This window comes from Oryctolagus cuniculus, chromosome 10, assembly GCF_051225735.1.
Source record: "Oryctolagus cuniculus isolate XC-2025 breed Fujian yellow rabbit chromosome 10, ASM5122573v1, whole genome shotgun sequence".
NCBI classification, from domain to species: domain Eukaryota; kingdom Metazoa; phylum Chordata; class Mammalia; order Lagomorpha; family Leporidae; genus Oryctolagus; species Oryctolagus cuniculus.
Window position 1 is genome coordinate 124,389,752 of NC_142876.1, and position 22,132 is coordinate 124,411,883.

A 22,132-nucleotide genomic window follows, 5' to 3' on the forward strand; every position below is an offset into this window, starting at 1 on the left:
CCCCGCGAGTTCGGACATCAAGCAGGGCAGAATCATGGCGGTCAACAGCACCCTGGACACGCTCCCCCGGGTTCGGAGGGCTCTGGCTCAGCACCAAGGCTTGGTCCCCAGTGTTCCCTGTGCTCCTGTGACCGCACCTGTGCCGTCCCGAGTTCCGCGTTTGCTCTCCCTACCTGTGACAACAGCTGATCCCGGCCTCACGACAGGTGATGGAGCGGAGGCTACAGGAGTCACAGGGCGTGCAGGGGGAGGCCAGGCCTCCGACACCGCCCCGCACGTCACACACGTGGCGACGCGGTCTCCCCTGTTGGCGTGCTCAGCACAGAGGCAGCCAACCGATGCAAATGCTACTGCGAGACCGCTCTGTCAGTCAATCAATGAGCATTTATTGCAAGGCACTACGGAGAGTCCATGGAAGAACACACCAGCGTCCCTGCCCCCGAGGGGCTTACAGTCTGCTGGGAAGACAGACAGGCAACACAGCAGCGCACGTCACAAAGCAGGGGACTGACCGCGAGACTGCCACACGCAGGAGCTGGTTGGTTGCTGACTGAGAGGCAGCGGCCGGGGTTGCAGCAAACGCAGGGGACTGAGCTGTGGCCGGGCCTCCCAGGTGACCGGGACAGAGCGGATCGGGTGGGTGCGGGGGTGGCAAAAGGCACAGAGGTGAGGCCAACGACAGCAAGCGCTGTTCAGGGGCCAGGGAGGGCTCCGTGAGGCAGGACTGGAGGCCAAGTTCAGGTTCAGTAGGAGGCTCAGCGGTCGGGTCTAGACCCCGCCCCTTTAGCAAAGGCTGGGGTTGGGAACAACAGAAATGCTTAGATTCAACACACGAATGACCTAGCTCGTCAAGAGGAAATACTCCAGGCTGGTCTTCAGGGCGTTTACGTGTGGAGTGGGGGCCTCGCTATTTCCAAAGAGGCTTTGGGATGGCGGCTTCAGGGCTGGCAGTTCTGAAGGAACAGCTCTGGGTGCGGGTGGCCCTGGGTCACAGCCGGGACGCGTGGGTCCCCCGCAGAGCCACCGAGGCCCCAGCAGGCAGGCAGGAAGAACGCTCCCGGCAGACAAGTGTCTTTACAAACGACATCGTATTTATTAACAATACCTTAGAAAAGATTACATGTGCTAGATCCAGGGTCAACACCGTTACACGGGCAGTGGGGAGTACCTGGGGTGGCATTTTTTTTTTCCATTTTCTTTATTATTTTGTTGATTTGTGTGTGTGTGTGACCTCAAATTTTATTTCAACATAGAAGCAACTGTACCAATCCAAGAAACGAACACAGCGTGAAGTATTGACAATCGTTTTCCCCCGATTGCCACCCTAAATTTTTACACAAGTGGAAACCTGATTACGACTTCATTGGATAAATATAAGGAGAAGGCTGACAAGTTGTATTATTGGTAAGCAAAAATGACAAATTACAGGCAAATTTGAGCTCTCAGAGAAAGGAGAAAAGGTGGCAGCAGGTGGACCTCTGAATTCTGCCGTAGAGAATCTCATCGCCTTAGACGGCGCAGATGAACTGGTCAGTGTCGGCTCACAGAACTCCCCACCGCACACAGATCTCGCGAGAGTACAGCTTGGTCGCTGTTGTTGTTTCCCAGGTGTGAGCCTGAGACTAGGGGGCAGAGCTTACAGAGCCACGAGGCCGCTACAGAACAGGACCCTCACCGGGCACCGCGCCACCGTACCGCAGAGCTTCGGCGGGGTCCGGGCAAAATTCTCTATGGCAACTCTGTTTGCTCAAATGGGAGAGCTCTTCCAAGCGCCTCACTTGGTTCTGATTCCAAAGAAGGGCGCTATGAGCCCAGGGACACACACGGGACAGATAAGAAATTTTGTAAGGGAATCGCGAACCTGTTGACAGAGAGTGACTGCTTTTAAAAATCGACATTCGAAACAGATAGACCTGAAGACAGCAACGTCGTCCTTTCTCCTTGGTGGATACAGGGACTTCCGGTCGGTGTCACTGCAGGGTGACGTCACGGCTAAGGGAATGCTACGACGGAGACGGCCCGGACTCGGCTGAGAGACAAGAACGCCTTGGCGTGCGAGGCTGGACCTGCAGACGGCTGCCTCGCACTGGCATCTCAGCTTGCGAGGCCGCGGCCATTCCTGGGCTGCCCCCAGGAGTGCTGAGCCAGCTACGACGGGCGGGAGACCACCGCGTCCCTCCAGCACACAACCAGTCCCCAGGGAGCTGAGCCCCGGCCACCCGCAGGCCCGCGCCGGACTGCAGCCACTCTGCCGTTAGGTCCTTGTAGAACTGTACACGTGACCTGCAGCGCATCCACCAGGGTGAGTCTCGAACTTGGTCCTTAAAGGAAAAATCTGGAAATCATAATGTATGGTTGTGTTGCCCGTAGCATTTTATAGCAGAGGAAAAAATTAATATCTACATTATATGTTAACTTTAAAAAATTCTATAAAACACTAAATATATAATAAAAATATGCATATAAGGACATATGTAAACTGCTTTGGTCGCATCGTTCCGCGGATGTCTGCAGTGCGTTCCAGTTTCCGGGAAACTCAGACACAGCCAGGTTTGCCTTGAGGAAGTACTAGAGAACGCCATTCCTAAAGAAGCAAGAAACATTTTTTTTCCAGTAATAAGATGTACTCGAACAACGATAGGACTCAGCACTGGGCGTCTTCAAAACAGCTAGCTACGTGTCGCCTACGTCACCGCGGCCAGTCCTGCGGCCCCTTCGTCATAAGCTGGACCTGGCTGTGAGGGACAACATGATGGTGCTGATGGCCGAGAGCGTGCACGCGCTGGGAGTCGCGGCCCCGGATCCCCGGGCGTAGGCGTCTGCGGACAGAGAACAGAGGCACTCACACGCCGCCCGGCACCGGCGGGGCAGGGCAGGGCGTACCCCTCCGCAGCACCCCTGGGGCTGTGTCAGTAGGTCCCCAGGACAGGGAGCCGAGGCTGTCCCACCACACCCGGGGGGACGCTGCAACGTCAAAGCTGATGACTTACGACAAGGACGTAACAAGGTCAACCCCCACTCCCCTCCAGCTCTAGCCCTGCACTGGGCACAGACCCCCACGGCTGCTTGGCTCTCACCTGACCCTACAGGAGACACCTATAGGTGCTGTCACCGCCCCTGGCAGGGCCCCCTCGCCTGTCCTCGGCTGGACCGGGACTCAGACCCTTGTTGGAAACAAAACCTCAACTCCTTTTTAACTCTTCCAGTGGGTGGAGCGTGTTTTTCATAGTAAGAGGTCACCGGCTGTCACTCAGGGCTTCTTTGAGGCCGAAAGATCTCTGACCAACGTGATGGGGCAGAGGTAGGGTTCTCGGCCACATCCTCATCCTCCCGTAACCACAGCGAGATACTGGATTAGTGCACGTTTTTACAATGAACAAACCACTCATCATCACTGTGTCCAAAAAAACCCAACCAAACAAAAACCACACCATCCTTGCAAGGATAAGAAAGTACAGAGCCAGATTTTAACAAGTGAGACAAACAGACCCCAAGCTCTGATGCTGTGAGCTCCCCACATCTGGCTCCCTTTCCACGGAAGTTGGGGTCTCCCTGGTGAGGCGAACAATCACACTCCCCACAGTTTTTGAAAACTTATTTGAAAGGGAGGGGAGAGGAGGAAGGGGAGGCAGGGGGAGGAGAGATACCTCCCGTCTTCTGGTTCCCTCCCCAAATGCCTGCAGGCACTGAGGCTGGACCAGGCTGACGTCGGAAACCAGGAACTCGGTTCCAGTGCCCACGTGGGTGGCAGGACCCGAGGACCTGAGCCGTCAGCTGCTGCTCCCAGGGCACACGCACCCCTGGCATCGGGAGCGGAGTGGGGAACAGAACCCAGGCACTCCAGTATGAGACGCAGCTGTGCCTACAGCGCCTGCTCCGTGCTGTGTGTGCCTTCAGTGTGTTTATGCAAAAAAAAAAAACTGCCATAAACGTGAACTCCGTCCGGAGACACTGGCAAACCACCCCCGTCCCTGGGACACCCCGTGGGGCCTCCGCTTCCTCTGGCATCCGCTCTGCCCGTGTGTGCTGAGCAGTTCCCAGCCAACCCCACACAGCAAGGCTGAGCAGAACTGCTCATCCAAGGCACCCGCACCTGTAGATGGAGCAGAAATCGTTTGGGGAGTCCTTGCTTGTGCCAGAGAGACAGAATCGGCCCTGTCCCCACCACCCCCCAGAAGCCGCGTGATGGTCGGTGGGCTGGGGGGCTCCTGGGCTGGGACTGACTCTGCTGGGACCTCAGACCCCCTCTGCAGGGACAGCCCGAGAACCGGCAACCCCCACACTGAGGCTGCCACCTGCAAGCTTCCTTTTGCATGGTGGTAAGACACACGGGACGAGGGCGTCCCCGCCGTGCTGGGGGAAGTGCACCTCCCGCCGCTGTGAGCCCTGCTGGAGAGCCCTGCCTGGCCCCAGATGGGAGGCCAGAGCCCAACAAGCTGCCCGCTCGGGCTCACCCGCCACTCACCTACCACCGCCGGACCTGCCTATCCTGGGATCACATAGCAACGAAGACACAGTATGTGGCTGGCGTGTTTGCAAAACCGAACCGCAAGCCTTTGCTACAAAAAATAGTCTCACCCATAATTCAACAGTACTTGAAAATGCAGATGCCTTGACTAGACAGCCACTGCACACCTTACACACGCCCACTAGAGCAGTGCCAAGTTCAACAAAGTGTCCACTCGAGACACTGAGCGGCCTGCTTCCCTGGAACGAACTGCCCAGGCTTGCTGGTTCCTCCTGGCTGCGCCTGGCCCTGCCTCTGCTGGACCTGCGGTTATGACAGTGCCACCTGGACACCCTGCACGACAGACGTGGGGCTGCTTCGGTCTCATTTTTGATCAGCGACTGACTCAATCCGTCGCCTTCCCTGGCAGGGCGCTGTCCCCAGGCCCAGGCTCCCGTGGAAGCCTGCAGGACACAGCCGGGGCGGGGTGGGGGGGGCAGCCTTACTTGAGATCTTGGGAATTCGGATCTGCTCGCTGCTGCTGCCGTCGCCGCCCTCGCTGAACGGCCTGATCTCTACGATGTAATCTTCATCGAAGGGCAGGGAGAGTTCTACCGACGTCTTGTTCGTCTCAATGACGGACGTGCTGCTCTGCCTGCTCCACCGGTACAGGACCTGCAGAGACAGAGCCAGGTGCCGCCGGCTGCCCGCACGGAGGCCGCGGCAGGCGGCGGCGGCTTGCTCAGCCCTGGACGCCGGAGGAACGGGGGTCTGGCTGCCCCGTAGCTTTAGGGCTACTGAGGGGGTCGTGGGGCGGGGGTGACCATCTCGCAGGCTCAGCAGGTGCACCTGGAGAGACATGAAGGAGGCCTCCTCAAGGACTCACAGGGTCGCTCACACTGGGGCCCGGGCGCCAGGACAGACTGGGCCAGGCTGACTTCACTCCAAGCCTCATCTCCCTCGCCTGGGAGGCGGGGGCACTGCTATTCCTGTGTGGGCTGCATCTGGTGAGAGGCTGGCTCAGGGGGGTGTGTGAGAGCCCAGCCCACGGACGCACGCACAGCAAGGCTGGGAGCAGACGGCAGCCCCGGAGGGGCCCGCAGCACGGCTCTTCCAGAGGGGCACCTCTGCCCAGGGAAAGACCTCCTGCCAACAGGGGGTTCCTGGTTTTCCTTCGTGGGCCCTGGGCCTGGGCTGTGCTGTGGTCATTTGATGAGGCGGCCATGGAGTTCTCCTGAAAACAGTCACCGGCCTGGGACTGCCCGTTCTGGTGGGCTGATCGGGGAGATGTGGGAACCAGCACACAGAGACGTATTTGGAAAACACAGCTGAACACATGCTCAGAGAGACCAAGTGGTTCGCTGTGCAGGCTGGAAGCAGCTCCCAGCTCCCTCTCCAGTTTAGCCTGAAAGTTTCGTTCTCTTCCTACACAAACAGCAGTAGCCGCCCCCGCTCCTGCGCCACGCCCCACGGATCTTCTCTGGGAGGTCCCATGGGCCCGCGTCTTGGCCGGATTGATTCTGCGCTGCTCCATGTTGGCTAAGGGACTGGCTGAGCTGACAAACGTGCGAGTGGCCTTCAGGCAAATGTTACCAGGACAAGCGTGTGTGAGCTTCTGAGGGCCAGCAGGTGCACACAGCGGCAGTCGCTAGCTAACAATGGTTCCATCATGTGTCCTACAGTAATGCCCGTACCACTGGGACCCGGCTCACCGAAGCGAACTCCGGCTTGCACACTGACGCTGCCTGGGGAAGCTGAGGGCTCTCCCGCTCCCTCTGATGGATGGGTTGGGTTTCCATTTTCAGCTCTGTGGAGTGAGGGTCTGACGAGCTAACCCCCTGCCTGGCTACCTTGAACACTACTGCTGCCGGCTCCTGCCTGTCAATCTCACTTCAGCACGAGCTTGACCATGAACCTGAAATCCAGTCAACAGTTCTCCTGTGGAACACACGTGTTTGCTGGGGACAGACACCTGTGTTTCCACCGCTTCTGCGCTCTGCTCTCGCGGGGGATAATGGACAGCTGGGAGAGCACACCCTTGCCTGGTGTGGATAGAGCCATTGTGCCGCACAAGGCCATGGGCATCAGGCAGTGGGAGCCGAGTCACAGCTCCAAGGCTGCCAGCGTCCACCCTCACTCCTGCACTCTGCATTCACCTTCCAGTGCACCCAACCCTGGCTCCTTTTGTCAGAGAGAAAACAGCAGACCACAGTCCCTGATCCACACTGAGGTTCAGAGAGGAGAGCCCCACTCTAACCCAGCCGCGGTCAATTATCCTTGGCCGGAAAAATGCCCGTACGGTGACAGCTCAGGGCATCCACAGTCGCAGCCAACTTCAGTGTCCCAGCAAGATGGCAGAAACTCCAACAATCCAGTCAGTGCAGGGCGCTGGGGCCACCAGGGAAGTCTAAACTCAATCCTGAGATGAGCGGGGCTGGGGGGAGGAACAGAGGCATGGGGCCCCAGAGACAAGTGGGGGTCCTTTCACAGGGTGAGTGCAGCCGCACAGCGTCCTGGTGATCTACTGAGGTCACACAGCCAGCAAGGGACCAGACATGGCTCTAAAGGTGGCCAGCGGGGCGAGGAATGACGGTGGGGCGTCTCCAGCATCTCTGTCAGTGTCCGGGGTTCGCCCCTCTGCCAAGCAAATGCGCAGTTCCAGCTCCGCCCTCCTCTGTGTCTGTCCAGGCACCCCAAGATCTCTGACCGTGCCGACAACACCCCATCTCCGCTCCTCTCAGTAGTAGCTCAGAGGACACATTCAGTGTGCAAGGCTTGTTTGCAAAACAAAATAGGATGGGTGAGTTGCCAACGTTTCAGTACTGGAAGGTTTTACTTAATATTGCATTTTCTCACCGTCTCTGGAAGCACTGGGCCCTGTGTGGCACTCTGCCCACACGGGGGCGCAAGTGAGCAGCAGGTGCATCCTGGCAGCAGCACATGGCCACTAGGTGGCCCCAGCGTCCAGCCAGCTGTTTCTGCCGCTCCTGCTGGGAGAGGCGTGTTCCCAAGGCCCCTTCCTTGCTTTTGTTTGGGGTGGGGAGGGGGCGGTGAAAGACCCCTGCAAATCTGACTCAAAAGCCTGCCTCCACCTTGAAAAACAATTCAGAAATCACAGGCCTGGTTTTCTGATCTTCTTCCCTGGTGACAACGATGGGGCATCTTATCACGGAGACTTGGGAAATCTGCGGAACAGTGGCTGTCTTCTGCAGCATCAGGACAGGACCACCGGGGCCCAGCATCGTCCACGCAGCCCAGGGCGCTCCTCCCCCACAGCGTCCAGGAGCGCACGGGGAGCACGGTGCCCTGGAGCGGAGCCTGTCCGTCAGGGGCGCTGTGTGCAGCGGCTCCCCAGGGTGGGAGCCCTGCCCCTCTACTTGAACCACGTCGGTCCTGGAAGCTTCCACTCAGACTGGCGCCGTGCCAAGGTCACCTGGTACAAAGGCACTGTCGGGGCACTGACCGTCTCTCCAGGGCGTCTGGGGCAGTGACCCCACTTTGTGGGCTTGCTGAGCCTCTTTCCGGCTCCTCCATACACCCTCTGCTCCACCCAAGGCCCCCTCAAGCCCTCGCCCAGCCCCCACACCACTCCTTACACCACGCAGGAGCTGTCTGTCCCTTCACTGGGAACCAAGCTGCCCGCACCATGGCCACTGGCGGCCTTAGCTTGTGTCTGATCTGGCGGCTTCTTCCCCCCCATGGAAGCCAGCAGTTCACGTCAGAAGACCCCCACACTGTATGGGCCAAGTCACCCCCATGGGGCGGGATCGTGGGCACAGTGACCCCAGCCGGGCCAGCTGAGGAGCTGGGGGTGTGAAGACATGGCCCTGCCTGTCCTGGCCTGGTCCAGACCGCACCACCGGGACACATGACTGGTGCCGGGGCGGCGGTGAGGTGACAACAGGTGGCTCAGACCGAGCTGAGATATTTCCAACAGCAGCCGGCTGACTTCATCCACACTTGCTCTTTAAGGACAGGCCAATATTTCATTCTCTGAAAAACTCTCATTTCCGTGCCTCAGCATAACTGTGCCTCTCAACAGAATTTCAGGAGCGTTAGGAACACCGGGGAGTTACTGTGAAACACGACGGAGGCAGGAACCCAGCAAAGCCGACAGTGCAACAGCTAAAGGAGCAATTCCGCAGTGCTGAGTGCGCACGGCCACAGGACCTTGAACCTGAAGTTCAGGGGGTGGCTGACGCCTGGCCCCTGGAGCAGAGACTCCTGGGCTGGACGGGGAGCCCGGGGGCGGGGGAGGCTGGACAGGGAGCCCAGGTGTGGGGGAGGCTGGACGTGGAGCCCAGGGGTGAGGGAAGCTGGACATGAAGCCCGGGGGCGGGGGAGGCTGGACGGGGAGCCCGGGAGAAGGGGAGGCTGGACGGGGAGCCCAGGTGTGGGGGAGGCTGGACATGAAGCCCGGGGGTGAGGGAAGCTGGACATGAAGCCCGGGGGCGGGGGAGGCTGGACGGGGAGCCCAGGGGTGAGGGAAGCTGGACATGAAGCCCGGGGGCGGGGGAGGCTGGACGGGGAGCCCGGGAGAAGGGGAGGCTGGACGGGGAGCCCAGGAGAGGGGGAGGCTGGACGGGGAGCCCGGGGGTGGGGGAGGCTGGACGGGGAGCCCGGGGGCGGGGGAGGCTGGACGGGGAGCCCGGGAGAGGGGGAGGCTGGATGGGGAGCCCGGGGGTGGGGGAGGCTGGACGGGGAGCCCGGGGATAGGGGAGGCTGGACGGGGAGCCCAGGAGAAGGGGAGGCTGGACGGGGAGCCCGGGGATAGGGGAGGCTGGACGGGGAGCCCAGGAGAGGGGGAGGCTGGACGGGGAGCCCAGGAGAGGGGGAGGCTGGACGGGGAGCCCAGGAGAAGGGGAGGCTGGACGGGGAGCCCGGGAGAAGGGGAGACTGGACGTGGAGCCTGGGGGCGAGACAGGGCCCGGCCCAGGGCCAAGGTTGAGTGCCTGCACAAGGAGAAATTGCGTACTTTGTATCCTTTCACTTCCGACTCGTTCTCTAGAGCCTTCACCTGATCCCAGTTCAGGATGATTTTCGAGTCGGATGAATTCCAGATGATGTTTCCGGGGGGCTGGCTCGGCGCTGTGGAAAGAAAAAATGACGATATACCAAGTCACACATTATTACATCTCCACGATTCCTGCCTAGAAATCGAGAGTGCAGGCAATTTAATGGGCGATTGCACTAATATGTGTCTTCAAGGTCACTGAAATCCGACGCGATTCGGCGCTGCAAATGGAAAAGGATTCGGCTGGCCGCCTACCTCGTAGGGTGAGGGGCAGCCCTTCCAGGCAAGGAGGAAAACATTTATCTTTCTGTCCTCGGGAGCACTGCGTTTTGCACAGGTTCAGTTAAAATGCCAAGGTAAATCTGAATCCTCCTAATGATGCCAATTAGTATGCAAATGACCACTGGGAGGTGGGGAGGCAATGAACTTGGGATGTGTCTGGGGAATCCTGTTCCCAGCAAGTTTGCCCTTACGCGGCTTCCTGGTTGTGACGTTGACGGTGGCACTGGCGGGCCCTGTCCCCGCGGAGTTGTAGGCCTTGACGGCCAGGTGATACAGCGCGCTGCCTTGTAAGTTGGTGATTGTTGTAGACGTCTGGTTTCCGACGGTTCTTATCTTCCTAGCATTTTCTTCCTTGTCTTCGTGTCTCCAGTATTTAACCTGAGAAAAGAAGACGGCTTGGAAGTCACAGCCGTTGGGGTGTTTCCCACGTCACGGGGACGCTCCAGGCAGATTCGTAGGCTGGAGCTATCCAAGAGCAGACTTCGCAGAACAAAGGGCGTGGCCTGCTCCCAGGAACCCTCGTGGTAACCGGGCTTGGTCTGCCCAGCGGGATGTCAAATGGCCCAGCTGCCCTTAGTTATCTCTTGCCTTTCTACCCTTTGTTTTGAGCACGAGGGAGCCCGATGGCAGGCATTTCAGGCCTCAGCTCCTTCTGCCGACCAGCTCCTGAATTCCGGGACTGGCAAATATTCTGAAACAGCCCCGGAGGGCGTGGCACGGAAAAGGGGTCCTCTCAGAGCTGACCGCTCAGCGTCTGTGTGGACTGAAGCAGGCGCCTCCAGTTGGGAGGTGGGGCGTCTCCCCCATGACGACATGGCCAAGGTAGCTGAACTGGGGTGCACAGACCACATGGCCCTGCGCCACGGAGTTCCAGCCCGTCTGTCCGTCAGAACACCCGCTTCCCAGAATGCCCTGTGTTCATCCGGCCCTGGGGGTCTCCATGTAAGCATGTGGATTAGGCTCCAGGTGGAGTGTCATGGAGGTGTCACAAACTTCCCGGGGCCCTGGGGACCACGCTACCCCCTAAACAAAGGTGCTGGAAGGTGCTTACCCTCTTCCCTTGGAGACAAGGATGAGAGAAGGCGCTGATGGTGTGCCCCTCTACGTCACTTCCCCACCCCCTCTCTCTCTGGTCCACTCCTAACCACGCCCACGTGTGTTTGTGTGTGTGTGTGTCTGTTTGCTTTCGCACCTTTTAACTAAACTTCAGCATTTTATGCACTGTGCTTAAAATGCTTTCAAGTAAAAGGCAAGGACCTGGATTAAATTAGATCCCACTTCTCCCACGTGGACCACAGGTGTCTGGTGGCCTCCCCGAGGGTACGGCACATCCCCACTCCCACGACCCTCATCGCCTGCCGACCTCATAACCTTGTATCCGCCCTCGGTTCTTCTCCAGGGGAGAGGCCCAGAAGACTTCGATGTCTGTGGCTGAAAGGCTCCTGGCAAAGATGCTGGCTGGCGGCTTGGTGGGCTCTGCAGGGGGACACGGAGGGGTCAGGGCGGCATCAGCTGTGCCGGGGCTTTAGACACTGGCATTAGGAGGTGCACAGGATCCCCGCTCACAGCGCCCCCCTCCCTGCCTGGGGGCCACACCAGCGTGTGCAGAGCAGCAGGGATGAGCAGCTGGGGTGCAGGGGGAGCACCTGTCCAAGCCCTCACCTTGGGGGTGGAGGGGAAGCAACCAGGGCCACTCAGACGTGGCACCCAGTTTTCCTGCCAGTAGTTCCCTCAACACAGATGTTCTTGGCTGGCATTTGTCGTAGGAAAGAGCCTGGGCACTGGGTCATCAACGTGAGAGGAGAGGCCCAGGGAGCAAGAGGCAGGAGCAGCAGGTGCTGTCCCCCCGCCCCAGGGGCACCCAGAGCCTGTCTCAGCAGCTGAGTGGGCCTGGCTGCCCCCTCCCCAGGGAACCCCCAACAGCAGCCTGGCAGAGGTGGTGAGCAGGCCCCAGGCACATGCCAGTACTGAGCTCCCCCGAAACGAGGGGCCTGGGAGGGGGAGCTGTAGGGCAGTTGGGGGCCTGTGGGCCTGGCAGGAGACAGGAGGAGGCAGGCGTCAGTTCTGGGTCCAAAGCCCCTGTGGGCAGTGGCAGGAGGGTGGGGCCAACCTCAGAGATGGCAGATGAGTGATCTACATTCGCTGGGCCGAAACATGCTCACTGGCGAACGAGATAGGGACCCAGTACTTCCCAAATGTGAGAGATTTTGGCCAGATCTCTGCCGGAGCTGAGACCCATTCGTACCCTGAATCTTCCTTTCAATGTCTTTCTTAAAGAAGAACCCGGCTTAGCCGTATCTTAACCAATGATATTCATGAGATCCGGTGTTTACGTTGATAAATATTTTTTCCTAAGAACTCCAAATTGGTGTTACTGCTACGTAATTTACAAAGTTCATCTCTTATCATTTACGGGGGACTGGGGCCCTCCTCCAGGGACGCACACGGCACAGCAGGAACGGCTGGACAACAGCACCGTCCCCTACGGCTGTGGCTCTCCGCGACAGTGCAGCGCTCCATGTGTGCTGCTGGGGTCAGAGGTCATCTCAGGGCTCGGAATCACACAGCACAAGGGCAACACGGAGGAGAAAACACATGGTCCACCCAGGACACGGCCCTGAGGACCCCACAGCTCCGGTTCAAGGTCTGCAGTGCAGCAGGGTGGGGTCAGGGCAGAGCAGCGTGAGACAGCTGTGGTGGGAGGAGCAATGGCTCAGCCCGCAGGCCCAGGACAGGCAGGGAGGCTGTGGCGGCTCGGGGGAGGCGTGAAGGGTGTGTGTGTGCGCTCACAGGGACGGCATGGGACGAGCAAGCGTGGTGCACGGCACACGTGCGGGCCTGAGGACGTGGCTGGAGCACGCAGGCCGCAGGCAAGCGTGGAGGGCGGAGGGGCGGGGCCGGGTCCCGGCAGGCTCCCCCATCTCGGGTCTCAGGGGTGATTTTTCACTTCCGGGAGAATTTCCTGCATCCTCACTGACTGCACCTCGATGACTCAGCTGTTTCCACACAGCCTCACTCTGAATATCATCTCGAGAGCAGCAAAGCCCAGGCCCAGCGATCGGAGACTGAGCGAGGCGGGCCAGCACACAAGCAGCAGGAACGAGAGCCAGCCCTCCACCCCGCAGCACTGCAGGAGGCCACCAACGCGATCCCCCGGCTTCCGGACCTGTGCCCCTCGCTGACTGGTGCAGAAGGTTTAAGGTGTGACGTGATGTAAGTCCCAGTGGAGAGGGGAAGTGAGGGTTTCATATATACATAGGTGAACAGACATCTAGTAGATGTTATACATACTAGACAATCTACAGCATGGATGCATACACACTCATACACATGTAATTTCAGAGGCAGAGAGAGACAGACAGAGACCTCCGATCTGCTGATTGACTCCCTAAATGCCTGCAACAGGACAAAGCTGGCAGCCAGGAACTCAGTCCGTCTCCCACGTGGGAGGCAGGGACTCAGGTCCGTGAGCTGTCACCCGCTGCCTCCCCAGGTGCACGTGAGCAGGAAGCTGAAACTGAGGCAGATCTGGGACTCAAACCCAGGCCCTGGACATGGGATGCCGGTGTCACCAGCAGGCCAAAGACCTGCCCTCAAATTATTCTTTGGTATTTCCTTGAGAGCAATGATGGCCTCATGCCAGCAGGGGAAGCTCTGCTCCCGGCAGTGTGGGTCCTACCAAGCTCTGGGTACCCCCAGCCCACTTCCTGCACGCTGGGGCAGCTCTCTTATCTAGGGAGCGGGCTGGATAAGGACGCGGGGGCTCCACAGCCCACTTCCTGCACGCTGGGGCAGCTCTCTTATCTAGGGAACGGGCTGGATAAGGACGCGGGGGCTCCACAGCCCTCTCTTCCCCGTCAGGGCACGGCTCTGACTGACTGGGTGTCAGCGTGATCCCATGACCCCCAGCGCTGCACCTGAGCCCCAGCCCGGTTCCCGCATCCCGCGGTGGGGGCGGGGTCTTACCTTCATCTGCGGAATACACCACCGTGGGGGGGCTGAAGGGGCCCTCCCCCTTATTGTTGAAGACACCCACTTTCACCTCGAAGGGAGAGAAGGGGCGCACGCTCTCATTCCGGAACACGTATCTGCAGGCGTCGGCGGACGCCAGCACCGTCAGCATCCAGATCATCTTGCCGTACGGCCGGAAGGCCACCACGTAGCCGAAGCCTCTGCCGTTCTGCAGCTCCTCGGGCACCGTCTGGGGAGGAAGGGGGACCAAAGGCTGCGGCTGCCCACGTGCCCCCGTGCCCACGCCTCCCCACCTGCCTCCCGCTGGTCTTGTTCTGTGTGAGTGCACGTGAGGTGCTGGCCCAGCGGTGGCTGGCCCACCCAGATGGACGTGTGCAGGGGAGCCTGCCCCCGGCAGCCGGGTGTGGGAGACCTGCTTGGTGTGTGCCGACGCCGACAGCAGCGTCTCATGCTGACCTCGCTCCAGCGCCAGGCGCAGGCTCTCAGGGGGACAACGAGGACCACCTTGGCACGAGCCAGGCCTTCCTCTCTCACCGCGGGGGCTCAGGGAACTTTGACGATTTTGGCTTCTGGGGCTGCTGTCCAGAGTCTTCCAAAACCAGGAAGGGGCCTTTCATTAAGCTCCACCTCCCCTCGCCAAGCAGACTGACATGAACAGGTGACTAAGTGACCTCCGAGTTGTCTGTGGACGGCTCCAGCTCAGCTGAAGGCCGGGGCCAGGCGCCGCAGCCACCAGGGCTTTGAATCCTGTGGCCACAGGGCAGCTCAGGCGGCCACGCCAGCCTGGATTTGTCAGACAAGCGCCACTTCCCGATTGTGGAGAATGGAGCAGCCACCAGCTACGGAAGAGGGAGGGTGGGTGCTCACGGGGGCCTTGGCTGTCACAAACCACGGGGGACGCGTCCAGCCGTGTCTAACGTGAAGACGGGCCCACAGTGCCTACTGTCCCCATGCAGTTACCTCCCAGGTTATAACCAGCTCAGATTTGCTGCCTCCACCGCCACTGACGTTGGCTGGGGTGACCTCCGGCACTGCAGGGACAAGGACAAGTCAGGAGAGGTGGCACGGCCACAGGAGGGCCCAGGACGTCACCTGGGCGCTGTGACTCCCTTCTGACAACACTCGGGTGTGTTCACTTCTGTCCTCTGAGCTCAGGAACTGAGCCACGGGCCCACGGCTTGAGCTGGGAGGAGGGAGGCACCAGGAGCTGGAGGCGGATCACCTGTTTCCCGTTCAACAAGCGGACACAACCGTTGCTGGCCCATCAGCTCCTTGCCTGGAGGCCAGGGGGCCCGGACCTGGGGGGACGGAGCAGCTGGTGCTCTGGTGTTTATCAGCTGTGTGTGGTACACGCAGAACGGACAGGTGTGGGTGCCCAGGAGTAGGCGTGAGCCAGGTGTTGAAGGGGGTACTGTGTACAGGTTCATCTCTCAGGTCTGTAAGCGGGGGGGTATCAGGCTGACCGAGAATCTCTGAGAGATTAGACTTGGACAGGGAAAGAAGGCACAGGACCAGCTCTGGGACCGCGGGGCCAGAGGCGGCAGCCGGTGAGCGGGTTTGTCTCGTGGTTAAAGCCAACGATGTAGATGCCAATGTTGCAGAGAGTTTCCATCTTCCTAGGCCCCTGTTATCCCTTCAACAGGCGCTTGGCATCCCCACAGCCGGGCCTCTGCAGCCCACGCGCCGCCTCCCGCCACGCGTGAGAGGACAGGCAGCTCCCGTGGGTGTGGGTTCCTTCTCCCAGTGCTCGCTCAAGCCCTGCAGCATGGCTGGCTGGCCCTGGACGGTCTGGGTCTCAGCTCCCGGGGGTGGTTGGCGACCTCAGAGGCGACCCAGCCCAGGTCTCTGTCATGAGTGATTTCTGTCATTTGAGATGGGGATGTGTATTCAAAACGACAGCCCTGTTAGGAGAACTCTGGAGACCAATGGGTTGGTGAAGGCGTCGGCTTTGGGGAGTGGTGAGCGCGGTGCCTCTGGGCAAGTGCACCACTGAGGAGCACCTGGCTCCTGACCCCCCCGCCTGATCACCGGCTTCCCACGACCTGGTTTCTCGGGAGTGCGGGGTCAGCATCGCTCCCTGGGGCCGGCGCTGCCCGAGTGTGCCCGCAGCTGCGCCCGGTACTCACGGGCCTCCTCCGTCCGCCGTTTCTCCGAGGGCCGGCTGGGCTCGCCGATCCCGATCACGTTGGCTGCAACTGTGCGGAACTCGTACTCCACCCAGGGGCTCAAGCCCACCACGGTCGCTGTGAAGGTTCTCCCGTCGATGAGCTCGGGGACTGAAAGGGGTCAGAGCGGGAAGGGGTGTTTCCAGGTTCCTAGGACAGGACGCGCAGGCGCGCGAGGCAGAGGGGACACCCTGCACCATCACGATCCACCTCGCCTGCAGGGCCCCGGGGCGTCTCACTGCGCTGTGCACACCCCCGGGAATCCCAGACGGACGCTAAACCAGTAAGTGCCAGTCAGAGGCCAGCAGGGGACTTCATGAAAGACACAAAGGCCCCAGGGCGCAAAGCTGCCCGAGCTGAGCTTCTCCTTGCGGAGTCAGCGCTGGAATTCTCCCAGCTTCCAGACTGTTCTCATCTCTGCTTAAAGCAAACCCATGACTCAGCAGAACGCCAGTGACTGCAGCAGCACACAGAGACCTATTTCCGAGGGGCAAAAAACTCCCATGGGAAAACAACTGGTGTTGTTAAAATCAGCACGACCTCCGTGACGCGTGTAAAACGGCGCATCAGGGGCCGGTGCTGTGGTGCAGCAGGTAAGGCTGCCGCCGGCAGCACCAGCATCACATACAGGTACTGGTTCGAGTCCTGGCTGCTCCGATTCCCATGCACTCCCTGCCAGTGCACCTGGGAAAGCAGAAGATGGTTCAGGTGCTGCAGCCACGTGGGAGACCCGGAGGAGGCTCCTGGCTCCAGATCAGCCCAGCCCTGGCTGCTGTGGCCATTTGGGGAGTGAACCAGACGATGGAAGATCTCACTCTTTCTCTCTCTCTCTTTTTCTAACTCTGCCTTTCAAATAAATAAATATAAATAAAAACTGGGCACATCACTGTGGCTACTCCTCCTCCAAGGCCACAGCCGCCCACCCGGACCCTGCCTGCAGGAACTGCCGGTTTACCCGGTCTTCCCTCACGTGGAATCCGCATCAACCAAAGAGCCGATCAGGAGGGAGCGACAGGGGTGAGACAGTAATGAGAGCTAAGACCCAAAGGAGGACCGACTGTGGGACTTCCGAAAGTGGGAAATGTGGTGTAAATGCAGGAAGGCGGGGTGAGAACTCTGGCTGTGCTGACAGGGACGCTTTAAGGAAAAACCTCTGGAACTGTGAAGTCTGGAAACAGAAGTCCTGTGTCTCCTCGTGCCCACAAGGACGCTGCGGGAGAGTGCAGGGGGGCAGGGGCTCACGGCAGCAGCCACGTCCTGGCTTCACGAGGGCGGGACACAAACCCCCCAAGTCTGTGACCTGGGAGCACCGGGCATGACGCAGGCACAGGTGACACGCACATGGATCGTTCTGTTTGGGTACCGAGTGCATTTTCCAATGTGTGTAAAAAGAAAGCCAGAAGCAGCACACTAGGTCCATCCTTTCCCAGGTACTGTTGCTGGGGGAAGCGAGGACACGGCTTTGGGTCGGCACAGAGAAAACATGAACTCAGCGACAGAGCAGTGGCTGTGCTCCGGACTCAGCCGTCCGGGTCTGAGGGAGGACCCGGGGTCCACACGGTGCCCCTCCCCGCAGGCTGAGGACCGCGAGAGCCCAGGCCCCCCGTCTGGTACCTGTGCTGACAGCTTGCCAGCCCACGGAGAACGGCGTCCGGGCTTGAATGATGTACGTGGTGACGGGGCTGTGGTTGTCGGGCCCGGGCCTCCAGGACAGCTGAGCGGTGCTGTCTGTGATTTCGTCGATGGTCACAGCCTCGGGGGGGCCTGGGGGGCCTGGGAAGAGCGAGGCCCTCAGGGCTGCGTCCTCGAACGGGGCGCCGGCCCACGCCACCACTGTCACCCCATCCCGGGCTCATGGCTTCTCAGGCCTGCTCCCAACACACACAGGCTGGGTGCTGGACTCTGCGTGGCCCTTCCGTCCTGGGCTAACAGGAGGAACCCACAGGACAGCAAGGAACGGTCAGAGAATGCTTGTGTTGAAGCCGAGGACATGGTGGCACCCGGAGCCGAGTCCCTGCCCCGCCCTCAGGTATCTGTGATTCCCACCCATGGCGGGCCCTGTCACCCAGGGATACAGTTGCCATGGGGACAGTCTGACGTCATGACGACTACAGTCAGGTGGGAACGGTCGCTTCCACCACGGAGTGCAAGGATTTGGATGTAGGTAAGGAGGCAGCCCCTGCCTGCACGTGGCCTGCACCCCACACCACCCTCTCCCTGTGCTGCTTAGAACTGGTGCTGGCTGCATCCGCACAGGTGCACATGGGGGCCTGTGGGCCAGAAAAAGACAGAGGGGCCCAGAGCAGTTGGCAGGCAGAGACCCAGAGCTACTGTTCAACAGGAGACTCCCCGCGCACAGGCACACCTCGGTGTCTCAGGAGAGGAGGTGGTACCAGGGACATGGTAAACCCACGTCCACTAGACAGGCATCGGGGGGACTCCTGGGGGTGTTAGCCGACCCCCGGCACAGCCAGCAGTCTGTTGGCCGAGTTCCCTTGGGCCAGCTCGTGCGGAGCTGTGGAAGGTGAAGAGCCACGTCACTGACGCAGGCTTGGCTCTGAGTCGCTACCTCCCCCGTCCGTGAAACCCTACATTCTCCTCCCTTCCCTAACAGTCGCTTTACAGACCCACAGGGGAGACTAAATGCATCTCCTGGGTGCAGAGCTGACTCATTTCCCACGGGGACATCTTTGCTTGCCGGTCGGATGGCACCTGAGAGATCCTCTGCTCTCCGGGGGTCTTGTTAACCGGAGACGTCCAGAGCCGAGACGCTCCCTGTTCTCACCCAGCATCTCCTTCCGCTGTGGCTGCACCGTGGGCCCTTGAAAACCCAGGGCCATTAACAGAAAAGCGCTCCCTCCTTAGTGGCTCAGAGACCACATGGCAGGAAGAACCTGAGCCTGCACTGGCCCCACTGCGGGGCGGGAGGGCAGGTGGCATGGCTCTGGCCCCTGGTCTGTCCCGGCCCCTGCCTGCTGTGCCGCCGTGACCTCACAGGATGTTCACCCACTTGGTTTTAGGGACTCTGGGTGCCTCTTTCAAAATGTGCAAATGTGTGTCCTCCGCACAACATGATGTGCAGGCCGATGGCCGCAGAGGGGTCACGGGTCTGGCCCTGGTCTGCTCGTGGCTCAGGCTAAGCGTCGCGGGGCTGGAGCCAGCCCTCGAGGCTGCCCTGGTCCGAAACACGAAATCTCCACGGAGCATTAAAGTCATTGCTGCCTTCTCTGAGCAGCCTGCAGAAAACCCGCAAGGGCAGAGCCCGGGAAGACGGAACGCGCGCTCGCGCTCTTAAACTCGGATTAATTTATTGGCCTTATTAACTGATTAGACTACATTTCCTTTTATTCGGTGCTTGCGAATTCCTCTTGGTATTCAACTCTATTTTCTGTGAAATGAAGTATACAATATCATTTAAGAACTTCAACTATTACTGATTTAAATATTTATTAGACTAATTTATTGGTGTTTAAACTGCTGATCTGAACATTATCCTAATTAAATAGGGGATAAATTTTCAGAACAGAGTTCCTTTGTTCCCACGGGGAGCGCAGACCGGCTCTGGGGCATCTTAGCCGGGAAACTGACAGTACGTTTTCCTGAGGCAGTCTCAGCACGGCTCCACCTGCACCGTGAGCGAAGGATCTTATCCTGGGGGGAGGACGCAGGCACCCAGCATGCAAGTGTCGTCGGCTCTGGCCTCCGTGATGGTGCCAGCCCCACACACCTCCCAGGCCTGTGTCCCCAGGACGGAGCAGCCCACTTTGTGCCCCTGGTCACACCTGCCTCCCGGGCACGTGAGCTCAGCTGGGGTTTCCGCTCCCTGCAACCCCAGTTCCTCTGGGGCTCAGCCCCTGGCCCAGGGCACCTGACACTGACCACGGGTGCTTCTAGCTCCCTGCAGTGGCCTCCGAGAACCTCCTGACCACACACAGATTTCCTTCTGGTGCACGCATGGGCTCACTACGCATTAAACCTGCAATTAAAAATGCTTCCCAGGAGTCCATGGACAGCTTGGTGAGGCCTGGGAGGGACCGGGGGGCGTGGCTCAGCCATGGTGAGCAGGAGGGGCTCACAAACGTGGCCTGTGACCGCACCTCCCTGCTTTCTCCTCCCTCCCGGGCAACCTGAAGGTGTTTGCGTCCAACACCGTTCTGCAGGCAGGGGACAGCCCTGCCAGCTGCAGGAGCAAGGGCACTGAGGGCCTTGATCTCAAGCCACGGTCCTACGGGGGCCGAACGGTCAGCCTGGCCTGGTTGGGATGAAACATGAGACGGCGCCATGCTTTTCTCACGGAGAGTTCTAGAACTCCTGTCAACTGCAGAAGCCCTCGCTGGGGACCCGCAGGGCTCACTGCTGGCGGGAGGTGACTGGACATCCCCAGGGAACGCTGCCCGCCTCTCCTCCTGATCCCAAACCGCTGAGGTGTAGAGGGCTCGGCACCAGAGTACACGACCCATGAGGCTTTAGCGACAAAGGAAATGCGGTACCTCTCACGACGAGGTCGGCGGTCACCGAGAGCCTGTCCACGCTCGTCTGGACCATGCAGACGTACCTCCCGGCGTGCGTCAGCTGAATGTTCCGGATCATCAGATCCCCGGCCGAGTCCTGCTGATGGGGAGCAGAGCGGCTGCAATGACTTTCTGATGAGCGCGAAACAGGACCGGCACACGGCGGACGCGGCGGCTGGTGCGTTCAGCTCGCTCGGGCTGACGCAGACAGCAGCGCTGCGCTCCGGCCTGCGTGGGCGGTAAGGACGCCTGCCCTCCAGGGCACCGCTTCCACAGGCCCCCGGCTGGCCGGCCGGTCTGCTCGGAAGCACGCAGATGCCCGGTCCCCAGCCCTGTCCGGAGCCGGAGCCTCCACTGTACTTGGGAGCTCCACGCTTGCCGGGCGCAAGCCCCCGGTGCTGGATCTGCATCCACACCCACCTGCCTGACGGCTGGATCTGCATCCACGCCCACCTGCCTGATGGCTGGATTTGCATCCACGCCCACCTGCCTGATGGCTGCACCCACCTGCTCCCAGGTTTGAATTCGAAGATCAGGAGTACCAGACTCTCCAGGGGGAAGCCCACACCACCTGGTGTGGACCGGTGCTAATCTGTTTTGCAAATACCAAATGCATGTTTGATTAGCAGATGAATGGGACTAATTACAACCCTGGCATGGCCGCCTCTGTGCCCCAGAAGCGTTTCCACACTGCTCACCAGCGTGGAGCTTTTGTGACCAGGAGGAGAGACCTGCGTGGTGGCGATTTAACAGGACACCCTGCCGTCTGGGGCCTGGATCACAGCCTTGGAGAACGGCCGCTGGAGGCCACGCCGGGGCCGGGCCGGGGCGGGGCCGGGCCGGGGCGGGGCCGGGGAAGCGGCTCTTCCTTCTGAACCCACTCTGGATGGCAACTCAGGCAGCGCTGGCCCTGCCTGGTCTTTCTGCTCCAAACCACAGAGCAGTGCTGACGGTGCCCCCCACTGCTGCTGCCGCTGCTCCCCGTGACAGCAACACTGGGTCGTGCCTCAAGGCGTTGACCAACAGCGTCCACGTGTTTCGTGTTCCTGAACAAACTCACTAAACACTCACAGGTCCCGCAAAGCAGCTTTGTTAGTAGTCACACCTCAGAGATGAGGCCGGGTGGGGGGGCGCCTGCAGTCATTCAGCCAGCAGAGGGCAGAGACAGAACTTGACTCTCAACACCGTCAGCTCGGGCCCGGCTCGGAGAACTGCGTCGCCACCCAGGCATACCTGCCGCTCAGCACCCGGGTGCACCTGCACATCACGTGTGCACCGCCACGCCTTCCTTTCTACCAAGCACAGCGGGAGACGCGGGACCGCCCGCGGTGGGCACAGCACAGAGGCGGCAGGGCGGGGGGAGGGAGAGCTGCGGTCCCCACCCGCGCTGTCGGCAGCTGCTGGCCGCTCTGTGACGTCAGTAGCTCTCATCCTGTCTGCCCTTAGCTGATTCGACGTTGGGGGAATCAGAGACCGTGTGCGCCTGAACCTCCTGAGGCCTCCGAGACCACAGCGAGTGTGAACCCTGCCACTGGGCGTGCCAGAGACAGGGTTGCTCATTCAGAAGAGCTGTGCCTTCTCCCCTTCTTCCTTTTTTTCCAACCTGAAAGCCCTTCGGTTTAGAACACCCGACTTCTCGCTGAGGTTCTGTTCACCCACCAAGACTCCTCACTGCTCAGGGAAGTGGGGGGTGTTCGCTGAGCTATCTCTCAGCGTGCTGTGAGGTTCACGTGGGTAACGC

The 22,132-nt window shown here is 60.2% G+C and overlaps 1 protein-coding gene across 37 annotated transcripts in view; it reads right to left on the minus strand.

Annotated features, from left to right (window-relative positions):
* Positions 1–399: 399 nt before the first annotated feature.
* The window catches only part of CNTN4 (contactin 4), a 730,703-nt gene continuing 708,970 nt past the window's right edge, over positions 400–22,132 (minus strand). For 35 of the 37 annotated variants that reach the window (XM_089305698.1, XM_089305711.1, XM_051831894.3 and 32 more), the window contains 10 exons: positions 20,371–20,491; positions 17,495–17,653; positions 15,842–15,991; positions 14,676–14,746; positions 13,710–13,944; positions 11,107–11,219; positions 9,935–10,121; positions 9,423–9,535; positions 4,954–5,122; positions 400–2,819 (listed from right to left, as the gene is read on the minus strand). In XM_089305698.1, coding sequence (XP_089161824.1) covers positions 2,719–2,819; positions 4,954–5,122; positions 9,423–9,535; positions 9,935–10,121; positions 11,107–11,219; positions 13,710–13,944; positions 14,676–14,746; positions 15,842–15,991; positions 17,495–17,653; positions 20,371–20,491 — 1,419 coding nt within the window. In that variant the 3' untranslated portion in view covers positions 400–2,718. The remainder of the gene's footprint in view (positions 2,820–4,953; positions 5,123–9,422; positions 9,536–9,934; positions 10,122–11,106; positions 11,220–13,709; positions 13,945–14,675; positions 14,747–15,841; positions 15,992–17,494; positions 17,654–20,370; positions 20,492–22,132) is intronic. The other 2 variants (XM_051831896.3, XM_089305712.1) reach the window with 2 other exon arrangements.